Source organism: Phyllobates terribilis, unplaced genomic scaffold (assembly GCF_046119375.1).
Source record: "Phyllobates terribilis strain yellow unplaced genomic scaffold, ASM4611937v1 Scaffold_1816__1_contigs__length_206718, whole genome shotgun sequence".
NCBI lineage: Eukaryota > Metazoa > Chordata > Amphibia > Anura > Dendrobatidae > Phyllobates > Phyllobates terribilis.
In genome coordinates this window covers 53,614-69,301 of record NW_027364576.1, presented here as the reverse complement: position 1 = coordinate 69,301, position 15,688 = coordinate 53,614, and the positions used below count along the sequence as shown (strand labels likewise).

The window sequence follows — 15,688 nt, the reverse complement described above, 5'->3', positions numbered from 1 at the left end:
GGTTCTCGTAATATTCAGGAGTTTCAGAGTCCAGGGGGCTGAATACAAATGCACATCACAAATTATATTTATAAAATATTTAGAAAACCTTGTATCATTTCCTTTACACATCACAAACACTTGATACTTTGTGTCATTATCACATAAAAGCCCAGTAAAACATATTTCGGTTTGTAGGTGTAGCGTGAAAACATGTGGAGTAGTTCACGGGGTATGAAGACTTTTTCAAGGCGCTTCCATAGAGTGCGCTTTATCTGGTGTTCTCCCATTTCTCCGGTCAGTTTCATGGCTCACCCGCACTCTGATGACATTGACTTCCACGATCAGCAGCACACCATAGAACATGGCCAATAACCCGGTCAGGCAGAAGCGCAGCTGGAGGAGCCCGATGCCGTTGTCACAGAACTTCACAAACTTGATGGTTTTGGTAACAAACGCTAAAGTCCAATACACCAGTAACGCTGTGGGATAAGAAGGAAAATCCAGATATATAACAGAACACCATAAAACATTACATCCCCCCCATCAGTGCAATTACAACCATCATCTAGTGAGGACCTAGTGATGATTACTGATGACCACCGCCACCACCATCATCACTATCACTGAGGACCACCACAATCACCATCATCACGTTTACTGATGACCACCGCCAGCACCATCACTATTACTGATGACCACTGCCACCATCATCATCCCTTAGTGATGACCATTACCATCACTATTGTCCACCACCACCATCACTATCACTATTACTGATGACCACCACCACCATCATCACTATTACTGATGACCACCACCATCATCACTATTACTGATGATCACCACCTATTATCATCACTATTACTGATGACCACCACCAGCACCATCACTATTACTGATGACCACTGCCACCATCATCATCCCTTAGTGATGACCATCACCATCATCATCACTATTACTGATGACCACCACCATCATCATCACTATTACTGATGATCACCACCATCATTATTACTGATGACCACCACCTATATCATCACTATTACCGATGACCACCACCAGTAAATCAGCATGGAGATTCTACCCTGTCCCTAACACTAGGGGCGCTCTAGCTATCCCTGCTCCCCAGGTTACTTGTGATGGTGAAGATGCTGGGGAAACATACCTTGCTGAACTGGCTCTTATCTGTCCCCTCCCCCACCCAGGGAAGTAGGGAGGAATAGTTATGTAAATACACCAACCAGACAAACAAGAGAGGAACATAAAGGGATAAATTAAAATACCAAGCATACAAAATATGCACTCACAGATAACAGAGGGAAAACACTGGGATGAGGAAGGTAAACAAAAATAGAAGAGGAAGGGACTATGCACACAACCAAAACACCAAGAAACAGTCACAGAACAACTCTCCTTAAACGCCTCTACCGAACACCGAATCCTTCACTCCTCACCAGGCTGTACAAGATTTAACACTGGCAATCCAGATTCTATTCACTGCAGGGGTATACAGTGAAGGAAATAAGTATTTGATCCCTTGCTGTTTTTGCAAGTTGCCCACTGACAAAGACATGAACACCCTTAAAATTATAGACTGCTCGTGTCTTTGTGAGTGGGTAAACTTACAAAATCAGCAAGGGATCAAATACTTATTTCCTTCACTGTATAAATTCAGACGCTGAGGTCTTCTGGCTCCTCTCTGTCGCGGTAAACTCGTGACACTATGCCTATAAATTAGATGACAGACTGCGACCAAACAGCATAATTGCACAATCACATGTAAAGTGCTCAAAACAACTGAGCAGGATAAAAAAGTTTCCTAATGTAATAGGAACCTCAGGAGCAGCCTATGCGGGAGCCGGGGTAGATGGATATCGGTAGCAATATACCCTGTCATGCCCCATGTATAGCTCCTGCCCTAACAAGGGCAGTACCCAAGTATACCCCAAATAAGGTGCACCCCTCCCTACGCGTTTCCTTCTCGATTCTGAGGATTCTTCAGAGGAGTCTGTTTTATGGTAGGGAGAGGGGAGTTATAAAAACGGAAAAAGAGGGTCTAGTAATGACTAAGAACCCTATATATCTGCCTGCATGGCGTTGAGTGGCAACAAGAAACTGTACGGTACCATGCAGGGTCTTCTACAGTGGGGGTGGGGGGGGAGATCATCGTTCACACTTGTTATTAGTGCGGGGTCTTCTATAGTGTGGGAGGTTGTCATAGAGAAGAGGGAGCCAACACCTCCATCTCCATCGTAGTAGTGGACCCCTGCAGTGGCCAGATAATTTGCTGGGAACCAGATACCAAAATGGGGATTTGTGTACATAGGCAAAGGCTTCCTCTCAAAGAAAAACTGAACAATTGCAGTAGAAAACTCTGTCTCCATTGTACAGATATGAATATTGGTGTTTGTAATGATCTGATCATTATGGGAGAAAGATTTTCGGCATCGTAGCGAAGGGACGAACAGAACGCATTCAATCACTGCAAGGCTATTCTAACCCCTACAACTTAATAACGTGCTGATAGATGATACTATCCAGTTCATGTTTGGTCCATATGTGAAAGGTATAATAGCAATAATAAATTTGACAATATCTACCGTCTGGGACCTCCAGGGGTGAAAATATCCTATAAGTTGGGGATCTCATAAAATTCTAAAGGGCCAAGCACATCCCACAATTAGCCCCCACATGAGGTCATCAAAGGAGGTGTTTGGGCATAACCTTCAGATAATAAAAGGCAGAATATGTGTTATTGGTCATTCTGGGAAGACATAAGTAGTTCACTGAGGGAGTCCCATTTTCCTAATCGGAGTGCTTCCCTCCACTAAGCTCTGAACCATTTCCGTGACATCAGTTATTCTATTTTATGTAATTGTATATATCGTATTGTTTTGTTCCCATTTTGTATGATCTTTGTATATTTTTAATAAACACTGCCTACCTTTCTGGATTAAATACATAACATTTAATAGCTCTGTTCCTCTTGCTCTGTAAGCCGCACCCTTGTAGGCATACGTTACCTGTAAAGGGCGTCCAAGCGGCCTGTATAAACAATTGGTGGTGGCAGCTAACAGTTCTTTTTGTTATTGGCAGTGACCGTATCAGGGTGTATATACCATACACTCACTGTGAGTTCTCCAATAACTGGCCTTGCAATGGAAGCAGTCGCAGTCTCGTCCATTGCTCGTCAGTCAATTGCGTAACTGTCCTGACGATTTGAGGCAGCGTTCCACTGACAAACTGGTGGCAGCGGTGAGATCTGGGTGATCTCTCTGGTGGCATCTGTGACAAAGTAGTAACAATGGTGGGATCTACGGGACCCCCCTCCCCACTGTTATCCTTGTATCCTTGACAGGGGTCAGTGTTGACACTTGATATTAGTGTAGGAGTCTTCTATAGTGGGGGGCTCATCATTTACGCTCAGTATTAGTGTGGGGGTCTTCTATAGTGGGGGCTAATCATTCACACTCAGTATTACTGCGGGGTATTCTATAGAGTGGGTGGTCATCGTTCACACTTGCTATTAATGTAGGGGTCTTCTATAATGGGGAGTCATTGTTCACACTTGATATTAGAGAGGGATCTTCTATAGTGAGGGCAAGGTCATTATTGACACTTATTATTATTGACACTCCGCAATTTCCTCCGGGATAAATAAAGTATAAAATAAAGTATATCTTATGATCACTGTAGATGTTGTCTGGTTGCCATCTTGCCTGTGCACACTAGGTGGTGCTGTTCCAGGTTCTCGCTCTCATCTTGGTGCCCTCATTATACAATATCGTTAATCACATGACTCTGCTGGAAGCGGCTGATTGGTCGCTCGCATTCTCACCTATCAGCAGCTTTGGGAAGTTGGACGTCTCAATGTTATGATAATAGACAATGGACGTGATTCCAGCCAGGAACGCCATGACGGCCGGCATGTAGAGATGGAGGTGCCGCGACCTGGAGAAGCTGAAAACAAAGACGGGAAACGAGAGTTATATGTGGTCGTGTAAAATAACATTCTGCCCGGATCGGTAGTCGGAGTCCGACGTCTGTAATAGGGTTTCTACAGACCAACACGGCACCTGCCACTCTGCCAAGAAGTCACCCAGGAACGACGAATGTGCCCCCTACAAAGCCTATATTATGCCTGCCCTCCAGACCATGTGACCCATCACCGGCCTATCTTCTGCCTGTCCGCCAGTGTATGTGCCTCCTCCCTCTCTTATATTCTGCCTGCACCCCTCCCCCTCTTATATACCGCCTGTACTCCCTCTTACATTCCGCCTCTACTCCCTCCCCCTCCTACATTCCACCTGTACCCCCTCTTACATACCGTCTGTACCCCCTCCTCCTCTTACATTCCGCCTGTCTCCCCTCCTCCTCTTACATTCCGCCTGTCTCCCCTCCTCCTCTTACATTCCGCCTGTACCCCCTCTTACATTCCGCCTGTCCCCCCTCCCCTCTTACATTCCACCTGTCTCCCCTCCTCCACTTACATTCCGCCTGTCCCCCCTCCTCCTCTTACATTCCGCCTGTCTCTCCTCCTCCACTTACATTCCGCCTGTCCCCCCTCCTCCTCTTACATTCCGCCTGTCTCCCCTCCTCCACTTACATTCCGCCTGTCCCCCCTCCTCCTCTTACATTCCGCCTGTCCCCCCTCCTCCTCTTACATTCCGCCTGTCTCTCCTCCTCCTCTTACATTCCGCCTGTACCCCCTCTTACATTAAGCCTGTCCCCCCTCCCCTCTTACATTCCGCCTGTCTCCCCTCCTCCACTTACATTCCGCCTGTCCCCCTCCTCCTCTTACATTCCGCCTGTCCACCTCCCCCTCTTACATTCCGCCTGTCCCCCCTCCTCCTCTTACATTCCGCCTGTCCCCCCTCCTCCTCTTACATTCCACCTGTCTCTCCTCCTCCACTTACATTCCGCCTGTCCCCCCTCCTCCTCTTACATTCCGCCTGTCTCCCCTCCTCCACTTACATTCCGCCTGTCCCCCCTCCTCCTCTTACATTCCGCCTGTCCCCCCTCCTCCTCTTACATTCTGCCTGTCTCTCCTCCTCCTCTTACATTCCGCCTGTACCCCCTCTTACATTAAGCCTGTCCCCCCTCCCCTCTTACATTCCGCCTGTCTCCCCTCCTCCACTTACATTCCGCCTGTCCACCTCCCCCTCTTACATTCCGCCTGTCCCCCCTCCTCCTCTTACATTCCGCCTGTCCCCCCTCCTCCTCTTACATTCCACCTGTCCCCCCTCCTCCTCTTACATTCCACCTGTCCCCCCTCCTCCTCTTACATTAAGCCTGTCTCCCCTCCTCCTCTTACATTCCGCCTGTCTCCCCTCCTCCTCTTACATTCCGCCTGTCCCAGCTCCCCCTCTTACATTCCGCCTGTCCCAGCTCCTCCTCTTACATTCCGCCTGTCCCCCTCCTCCTCTTACATTCCGCCTGTCTCCCCTCCTCCTCTTACATTCCGCCTGTCCCCCCTCCCCTCTTACATTCCGCCTGTCCCCCCTCCTCCTCTTACATTCCGCCTGTCCCCCTTCCTCCTCTTACATTCCGCCTGTCCTCCCTCCCCGCTTACATTCCACCTGTGTTCACCCTCTTACATTCCTCCTATACCCCTCCTCTTCTTATATTCCGCCTGTCCCCCTTCCCCACTTACATTATGCCTGTCTACTCCGTCCCTCTGACATTCCCCCTGTACTCCCTACCCTCTTACATTCCGCCTGTCCCCCTCCCCCTCTTATATTCTGCCTGTCCCCCCTCACACGCTTACATTCCGCCTGTCTTCCCCCTCTTACATTCTGCCTGTACCCTCTCCCCCTCTTACATTCCATCTGTCCTCCCCCTCTTACATTCTACCTGTCCCCCACTGTCATGAGTGAGTCAGATGTGACAGATAGTCGCTCTGGATCTGGCTGCAGAAAGTCACTGTGTTTGGCATTGCAGACGCCTTCTTAATCCTTCTGACTTTTGGACCCAGCGGTAACCTCCCTCCTGCTGATTGACACACCCTGGTCTGGGTGTTTATAAACTCTCAGTCTGCTTCAGGGAGCCGCCAGTGATATTCTCATTTTCCCTTGTGAAGGCTTGGAGCAATAGCAGTCGGCTAGCTTCCTCTCTGGTGCCCTTGGAGGACGTTTGGTGCTATCTCTCTGGCGTCTGCTCAAGCTAAGTTTTCCCCCCTTTTTGTCTCCCTTCTTGTTTTTAGTTTATAGTGGGGACTGACCAGTACTCACCTCCCCTCCCTATCTATGGCCTATCTAGGGATATACAGGGATTAGGGTTTCCTGACGGCGATAGTTACGGAACCTATATAGGGACAGTAGGACAGGTAGGGTGATATTAGATCTGCCTAGGGGTCTCCATTCCCCCTTTCCCTAGCGTTTGGGCTACCCTCCCCTCATCCCTTCGTGTTGCACTTAGTCTTTCTCACACAGTGCGTGACATTATCACTGGCCGTGCATATAAAGAGAAAAAAAAATGATGTGGTTTTTTTGGGTGTGTTTTTTTCGGGTGTGTTCTTTTTTTCTTGGTTCATGGATCCCATTGCTGAGCTGTTAGAGCAGCAGCACAGGATGTCTCTGGGAGGTGACTGACCTCCGCTATGAGGTTCAGCAGCAGCAACAGCGGATGCAGGTCCCTAATGTTGGTGTCTCTGCAGGTAGGCCAGTCCAGCTTGAAACCAAGGTTGCCCTCTTGGACAGGTTTTCAGGAGGTAGGGACAATTGTTTTGTTTTCAAGGAAGCTTGCAAACTGTATTTTAAACTTTGTCCTTATGCCTCCGGAGATGAGGAGCAACCAGTGTGAATTGTGATCTCACTGCTGCAAAGAGATCCTCAATCCTGGGCGTTTTCGTTACCGCAGGACCCGGTTTGTCTCCAGTCTGTGGAGGGGTTTTTCGGGGCTCTGGCCCTCATCTATGATGACCCTGACGGAATCGCCTTGGCTGAGTCTAGGCTACGTCGCCTTCACCAGGGGAATCAGTCAGTGGAGACGTATAGCTCCGAATTCCGCAGATGGGCAACTGATACAGAATGGAGTGACTCAGCCCTTAGACGACAATTTTGTGAGGGTCTTACTGAAAAGTTAAAAGATGCTTTGGCCGTGTATGAAACCCCAGAGTCCTTGGAGGCTGCCATGTCGTTGGCTATATGTGTTGATAGACGCCTTAGGGATAGGTGAGTGAGATCACCTTCTCCGGAGCCTTCTTTTCAGGGTAATGCTGCTTTGCCGGGGGAGCAGTCTGACGGTTAACCCGTACGGTGGGAGGTGGAAGAACCCATGCAATTAGGGGGTGCCTCTGCATCGTACATTTCCAAAAAAAAGGGCGCGTTTTGTGTAAAAAAAAAAGGGACATTTTATTGGGGCCTATCCTTCGATTCCTAAGCAAAAGGAAACTTGATTAACCCTTAGTAGTCTGGAGTTGGATAAGCAAGGGCTGCATTTATTGTCAACCTGCAGTTCCCGGTTTTTCTGACAGAAGAAGTGGTGCTAGAGAGCAAAACTGAGAAAATGTCTGTGTTTGTTGACAGTGGAGCCGGGGTCAGCATGGTTGATGCTGAGTTTGTGAAAACTCATGGTCTCGCTTGCTGTACTTTAGCTGAACCTATTCCCATCTTTGCCATTGATTCGGTGCCACTTGCACAGAAAGCATTTACTCAGATTGTACATAATGTAAAACTGAGGGTGGGGTCAGTTCATTGTGAAATCATTCCTTACTATGTTCTGGACAATCTTCCCATCCCAATTGTTTGGGGTCTACCCTGGTTGGTGAAACATAATCTGTTGGTGGATTGGCAAACCGGGGAGATTATTGAATGGGGAGATTACTGCCATGAGTACTGTTTAGATATTTCCCTTGCTACAGTCTCTACAGAGACCTTACCTGCGTTTTGGTCTGGTTTTGAGGATGTTTTTCTTAGAGGGGGTGTCAGGATTTTCCTCCTCATCGTGCTTATGACTGTCCTATTAACCTGACACCCCGGAGCTAAACTACCCAAGTCCAGACTGTATAATCTTTCTGGCCCTGAAAGACAAGCATGAAGGATTTATTTGCGGAGAGTCTGGAGAAGGGACATATCAGACCCTCATCTTCGCCCGTGGAGGCAGGGTTCTTCTTTGTGAAGAAAAAAGATGGCGGTCTACGTCCCTGTTTAGATTTCAGGGAATTAAATCAAATTACCATCTGTGATCCATACCCTCTACCCTCTTCCTCTGATTCCTGATTTGTTCAGCCAGGTTGTGGAAACTAAGGTGTTCTCCAAGTTGGATTTAAGGGGAGCCTACAATCTGGTTAGAATCAGAGAAGGGGGCGAATGGAAAACCGCGTTCAATACCCGGGAAGGGCATTTTGAGAGTCTGGTTTTGCCTTTTGGTTTGACCAATGCACCTGCGGTATTCCAGCATTTCATAAATGATATTTTCCATCATTTGGTGGGGAGGTTTGTGGTGGTCTATCTGGATGATATTTTGGTTTACTCACCTGATTTTCAGACACATCGGGGGCATGTTAATCAGGTGCTCCAGATATTAAGGGATAACAAACTTTATGCCAAACTGGAAAAATCTGTTTTCACTGTTCAGTAGGTGCAGTGTTTGGGGTACTTGTTGTCATCTTTGGGTTTTCGGATGGATCCGGAGAAGATTCGTGCAGTCCTTGATTGGGACCGTCCCGAGAACCTAAAGGCTCTACAGCATTTTCTGGGCTTTACTAATTTTTACCAGAAGGTCATCAAAAATTATTCAGTAATTGTGAAACCCCTTACTGACATGACTTGAAAGGGGTCTGATTTTTCCAAATGGCGGATGCTTCCCTCCAGGCTTTTTCTTCCTTAGAGAATTGTTTTGCCACTGCCCCTATACTCAGTCAACCCGATGTTTCCTAACCCTTTATGGTGGAGGTTGATGCATCGGAGGTGGGGGTTGGGGCTGTGTTGGCTCAGGGTCCGTCCCCTGGTAAATGGCGTCCATGCGCTTTCTTTTCTAAGAAATTAGCTTCGGCTGAGAGAAATTATGACGTTGGGTAATAGGGATTTTGTGGTGATTAAATTGGCGTTCGAGGAATGGCGACATTGGTTGGAGGGGGCTGTCCATCCTATTACTGACCATAAGAACCTGTCCTATCTCCAGTCAGCTAAATGTCTCACCCCTAGACAAGCCAGATGGTCCCTGTTTTTACTAGGTTCAATTTTGTTGTAACTTTCCATCCAGGGGTCAAAAATGTCAAGGCTGATGCTTTGTCCCGGGGCTTCCCTGGTGGTGGTGACCATAAGAACCCTGCCCCGATATTACAGAAAGGGATAGTCATTTCAGCACTGTACCCTGAACTGGAGGGTGAGGTCTTGGAGGCACAGGATGATGCCCCTGCCTCCTGCCCTTCAGGAAGGTTATTTGTACCATCTAATGCCAAGACTCCTGCTCAGGTGTTTATAAATGAGATTCTGAAGCTTCCTGGGGTTCTCTCCGATGTGGTGTCAGTTCAGTGGTAGCCAATTTGTTTCCAAGTTCTGGAAAGTGTTCTGTTCTCGACTGGGGGAGCAGCTGTCCTTTTCCTTTGCCTTCCATCCTCAGTCGAACGGACAGATCGAACGCATTAACCAGAATTTGGAGACCTACCTCATGTGTTTTGCCTCCAAAAATCAGGAGGATTGGGCATCTTACTTACCGCTGGCAGAATTTGCTATTAATAATTATCGTCAAGAATCTACTGGCAGGTTACCGTTCTCTTGGTGCATACAGTTACCATCTACAGTTTGGTACTTTTAGTGGTGGAGGGGTTTCAGGAGTTCCTGAGGAGGAAAGTTTTGCTTCGTCCCTCTCCTCGGTTTGGCGTGGTGTTCTGAGTAATTTGAAGATCATGGAAGACAGGTATAAACGTATGGCTGACAGAAACCGCTTGCCAGGTCCAGACCTGAATGTGAATGACTTTGTGCGGTTGTCTACCAGGAATATAAGACTGAAGGTTCCTTCTTGGAACCTGGGACCTGGGTTTATTGGTCCCTATAAAATAACCTCCGTCATTAACTCAGCAGCGTTTCGTCTTGAGCTACCCCAGGCCCTTAAAATCCACAATGTGTTTCACAGGTCTCTGCTCAAGAAATATGTAGAAACTCTTGAGCCCTCACCTCTACCGCCGCCCCAATGGTTGATGGTAATTTGGAATTTCAGATTTCGAGGATTGTAGATTCTCGTCTCCAACGTCGTTCTCTACAATACTTGGTGCACTGGAAGGGTTATGGTGCCAAGGAGAGGATGTGGGTTTCATCATCACAAGTGAATGCTCCTAGGCTGGTTTGTTCATTCCACACCTCTTATCCTGAGAAACCTGGTCCTGAGTGTCCGGAGGTCACTCGTAGAAGTGGGGGTAGTGTCACGGGGGTGTCAGATGCAACAGACAGTCGCTCTGCATCTGGCTACAGAAGGTCTCTGCGTTTGGCACTGCAGACGACTTCTTAATCCTTCTGACTTTTGGACCCAGCGGCGACCTCCCTCCTGCTGATTGACACACCCTGGTCTGGGTGTTTATAAACTCTCAGTCTGCTTCAGGGAGCCGCCAGTGATATTCTCATTTTCCCTTGTGAAGGCTTGGAGCAATAGCAGTCGGTTAGCTTCCTTTCTGGTGCCCTTGGAAAATGTTTGGTGTTATCTCTCTGGTGTCTGCTCAAGTTTTCCCCCCTTTGTTTGTCTCCCTGGTTGTCTTAAGTTTATAGTGGGGACTGACCAGTGCTCACACCCCCTTCTAATCTAGGGCCAAGCTCTAGGGATATACAGGGCTTAGGTTTCCTGTTCGGCGATTGGTGTGGAACCAATATAGGGATGGTAGGACAGGTTGAGTGATATTAGATCTGCCTAGGGGTCTCCACCTCCCCTTTTGCTAATCTTGGGCTACCCTCCCCTCATCCCTTCATGATGGACTTAGTCTTTCCCACACCGTGTGTGATATCCACCCCCTCTTACATTCCGTCTGTCCCCCACACTTACTTTTCACTTGTACCCCCTATTACATTTAACCTGTATCCCCTTCCCCCTCTTATATTCCGCCTGCCCATCCCTCCCCCGTCATGAGGACCGCTATTACAGATGACTCATGAGGCTGCTGGGGTTGGAGAAGTTCACGAGGGCCAAACAGCTGGAAGGAAATGCTATGGTCGTCGTCGCCAACAGCTGCTCCAAGCACAGAACTGGCAGAGGAAATGGAAACTCCTGACAGGAGCAGCGGGAGAAGAGGACAGGGAGCAGCGGGATCTGCAGCCGCACACGTAGCACCTTCACCAATCACTCACCCATCGGACACGACGCCCTCAGCGATCTCACAGACCAACACGAAGAGGAGGATGAAGGTCAGGATCCAGCGAAGGTTGTGTCCTGGGAAATGCAGCCACGTGCTGTGATGTATGTGAACCTTAGAGCTCTGACTGCCCCAACCTGTGAGAGAGAGAACGAGATCAAGAGAGCGTGCGAGAGCGCAAGAGTGAGAGAGCGAGAGCGCAAGAGTGAGAGAGCGAGAGCGCAAGAGAGAAAGAGCGAGAGCGCAAGAGAGAAAGAGCGAGAGCGCAAGAGAGAAAGAGCGAGAGCGCAAGAGAGAAAGAGCGAGAGCGCAAGAGAGAAAGAGCGAGAGCGCAAGAGAGAGAGAGCGAGACACAGAGAGGGAGAGACAGAGGGAGGGAGAGAGAGAGGACAGAGAAAGAGGCATCAGCAAAGACCCCACCCAAACCACAGCAAGAAGGACAAAAGTGGTACTGTGCAGTGTATATATACAGGAGGAGTGGTACTGTGCAGTGTATATTTACAGGACAGGAGGAGTGGTACTGTGCAGTGTATATATACAGGACAGGAGGAGTGGTACTGTGCAGTGTATATATACAGGACAGGAGGAGTGGTACTGTGCAGTGTATATATACAGGAGGAGTGGTACTGTGCAGTGTATATATACAGGACAGGAGGAGTGGTACTGTGCAGTGTATATATACAGGACAGGAGGAGTGGTACTGTGCAGTGTATATATACAGGACAGGAGGAGTGGTACTGTGCAGTGTATATATACAGGACAGGAGGAGTGGTACTGTGCAGTGTATATATACAGGACAGGAGGAGTGGTACTGTGCAGTGTATATATACAGGAGGAGTGGTACTGTGCAGTGTATATATACAGGACAGGAGGAGTGGTACTGTGCAGTGTATATATGCAGGACAGGAGGAGTGGTACTGTGCAGTGTATATATACAGGACAGGAGGAGTGGTACTGTGCAGTGTATATATACAGGACAGGAGGAGTGGTACTGTGCAGTGTATATATACAGGACAGGAGGAGTGGTACTGTGCAGTGTATATATACAGGACAGGAGGAGTGGTACTGTGCAGTGTATATATACAGGACAGGAGGAGTGGTACTGTGCAGTGTATATATACAGGACAGGAGGAGTGGTACTGTGCAGTGTATATATACAGGACAGGAGGAGTGGTACTGTGCAGTGTATATATACAGGACAGGAGGAGTGGTACTGTGCAGTGTATATATACAGGACAGGAGAAGTGGTACTGTGCAGTGTATATATACAGGAGGAGTGGTACTGTGCAGTGTATATATACAGGAGGAGTGGTACTGTGCAGTGTATATATACAGGACAGGAGGAGTGGTACTGTGCAGTGTATATATACAGGACAGGAGGAGTGGTACTGTGCAGTGTATATATACAGGACAGGAGGAGTGGTACTGTGCAGTGTATATATACAGGACAGGAGAAGTGGTACTGTGCAGTGTATATATACAGGACAGGAGAAGTGGTACTGTGCAGTGTATATATACAGGAGGAGTGGTACTGTGCAGTGTATATATACAGGAGGAGTGGTACTGTGCAGTGTATATATACAGGAGGAGTGGTACTGTGCAGTGTATATATACAGGACAGGAGGAGTGGTACTGTGCAGTGTATATATACAGGAGGAGTGGTACTGTGCAGTGTATATATACAGGACAGGAGGAGTGGTACTGTGCAGTGTATATATACAGGACAGGAGGAGTGGTACTTTGCAGTGTATATATACAGGACAGGAGGAGTGGTACTGTGCAGTGTATATATACAGGACAGGAGAAGTGGTACTGTGCAGTGTATATATACAGGAGGAGTGGTACTGTGCAGTGTATATATACAGGACAGGAGGAGTGGTACTGTGCAGTGTATATATATACAGGACAGGAGGAGTGGTACTGTGCAGTGTATATATACAGGACAGGAGGAGTGGTACTGTGCAGTGTATATATACAGGACAGGAGGAGTGGTACTGTGCAGTGTATATATACAGGAGGAGTGGTGCAGTGCAGTGTATATATACAGGACAGGAGGAGTGGTACTGTGCAGTGTATATATACAGGACAGGAGGAGTGGTACTGTGCAGTGTATATATACAGGACAGGAGGAGTGGTACTGTGCAGTGTATATATACAGGAGGAGTGGTACTGTGCAGTGTATATATACAGGACAGGAGGAGTGGTACTGTGCAGTGTATATATACAGGACAGGAGGAGTGGTACTGTGCAGTGTATATATACAGGACAGGAGGAGTGGTACTGTGCAGTGTATATATACAGGACAGGAGAAGTGGTACTGTGCAGTGTATATATACAGGACAGGAGAAGTGGTACTGTGCAGTGTATATATACAGGAGGAGTGGTACTGTGCAGTGTATATATACAGGAGGAGTGGTACTGTGCAGTGTATATATACAGGAGGAGTGGTACTGTGCAGTGTATATATACAGGACAGGAGGAGTGGTACTGTGCAGTGTATATATACAGGACAGGAGGAGTGGTACTGTGCAGTGTATATATACAGGACAGGAGGAGTGGTACTGTGCAGTGTATATATACAGGACAGGAGAAGTGGTACTGTGCAGTGTATATATACAGGAGGAGTGGTACTGTGCAGTGTATATATACAGGACAGGAGGAGTGGTACTGTGCAGTGTATATATATATACAGGACAGGAGGAGTGGTACTGTGCAGTGTATATATACAGGACAGGAGGAGTGGTACTGTGCAGTGTATATATACAGGACAGGAGGAGTGGTACTGTGCAGTGTATATATACAGGAGGAGTGGTACTGTGCAGTGTATATATATACAGGACAGGAGGAGTGGTACTGTGCAGTGTATATATACAGGACAGGAGGAGTGGTACTGTGCAGTGTATATATACAGGACAGGAGGAGTGGTACTGTGCAGTGTATATATACAGGACAGGAGGAGTGGTACTGTGCAGTGTATATATACAGGACAGGAGGAGTGGTACTGTGCAGTGTATATATACAGGACAGGAGGAGTGGTACTGTGCAGTGTATATATACAGGACAGGAGAAGTGGTACTGTGCAGTGTATATATACAGGAGGAGTGGTACTGTGCAGTGTATATATACAGGACAGGAGAAGTGGTACTGTGCAGTGTATATATACAGGAGGAGTGGTACTGTGCAGTGTATATATACAGGACAGGAGGAGTGGTACTGTGCAGTGTATATATATACAGGACAGGAGGAGTGGTACTGTGCAGTGTATATATACAGGACAGGAGGAGTGGTACTGTGCAGTGTATATATACAGGACAGGAGGAGTGGTACTGTGCAGTGTATATATACAGGAGGAGTGGTGCAGTGCAGTGTATATATACAGGACAGGAGGAGTGGTACTGTGCAGTGTATATATACAGGACAGGAGGAGTGGTACTGTGCAGTGTATATATACAGGACAGGAGGAGTGGTACTGTGCAGTGTATATATACAGGAGGAGTGGTACTGTGCAGTGTATATATACAGGAGGAGTGGTACTGTGCAGTGTATATATACAGGACAGGAGGAGTGGTACTGTGCAGTGTATATATATACAGGACAGGAGGAGTGGTACTGTGCAGTGTATATATATACAGGACAGGAGGAGTGGTACTGTGCAGTGTATATATACAGGAGGAGTGGTACTGTGCAGTGTATATATACAGGAGGAGTGGTACTGTGCAGTGTATATATACAGGACAGGAGGAGTGGTACTGTGCAGTGTATATATACAGGACAGGAGGAGTGGTACTGTGCAGTGTATACATACAGGACAGGAGGAGTGGTACTGTGCAGTGTATATATACAGGACAGGAGGAGTGGTACTGTGCAGTGTATATATATACAGGACAGGAGGAGTGGTACTGTGCAGTGTATATATATACAGGACAGGAGGAGTGGTACTGTGCAGTGTATATATACAGGACAGGAGGAGTGGTACTGTGCAGTATATATATACAGGACAGGAGAAGTGGTACTGTGCAGTGTATATATACAGGAGGAGTGGTACTGTGCAGTGTATATATACAGGACAGGAGAAGTGGTACTGTGCAGTGTATATATACAGGAGGAGTGGTACTGTGCAGTGTATATATACAGGACAGGAGGAGTGGTACTGTGCAGTGTATATATATACAGGACAGGAGGAGTGGTACTGTGCAGTGTATATATACAGGACAGGAGGAGTGGTACTGTGCAGTGTATATATACAGGACAGGAGGAGTGGTACTGTGCAGTGTATATATACAGGAGGAGTGGTGCAGTGCAGTGTATATATACAGGACAGGAGGAGTGGTACTGTGCAGTGTATATATACAGGACAGGAGAAGTGGTACTGTGCAGTGTATATATACAGGACAGGAGGAGTGGTACTGTGCAGTGTATATATAC

The 15,688-nt window shown here is 47.5% G+C and overlaps 1 protein-coding gene across 1 annotated transcript in view; it reads right to left on the bottom strand.

Annotated features, from left to right (window-relative positions):
- Positions 1-15,688, bottom strand: part of LOC141245238 (ATP-binding cassette sub-family C member 8-like) — a gene marked incomplete at its 3' end in the record, with an annotated part of 184,626 nt that overhangs the window by 136,712 nt on the left and 32,226 nt on the right. The window contains exons 2-4 of the mRNA XM_073669057.1: positions 11,259-11,400; positions 3,821-3,942; positions 295-461 (exon numbers count right to left, since the gene is read on the bottom strand). Coding sequence (XP_073525158.1) covers positions 295-461; positions 3,821-3,942; positions 11,259-11,400 — 431 coding nt within the window. The remainder of the gene's footprint in view (positions 1-294; positions 462-3,820; positions 3,943-11,258; positions 11,401-15,688) is intronic.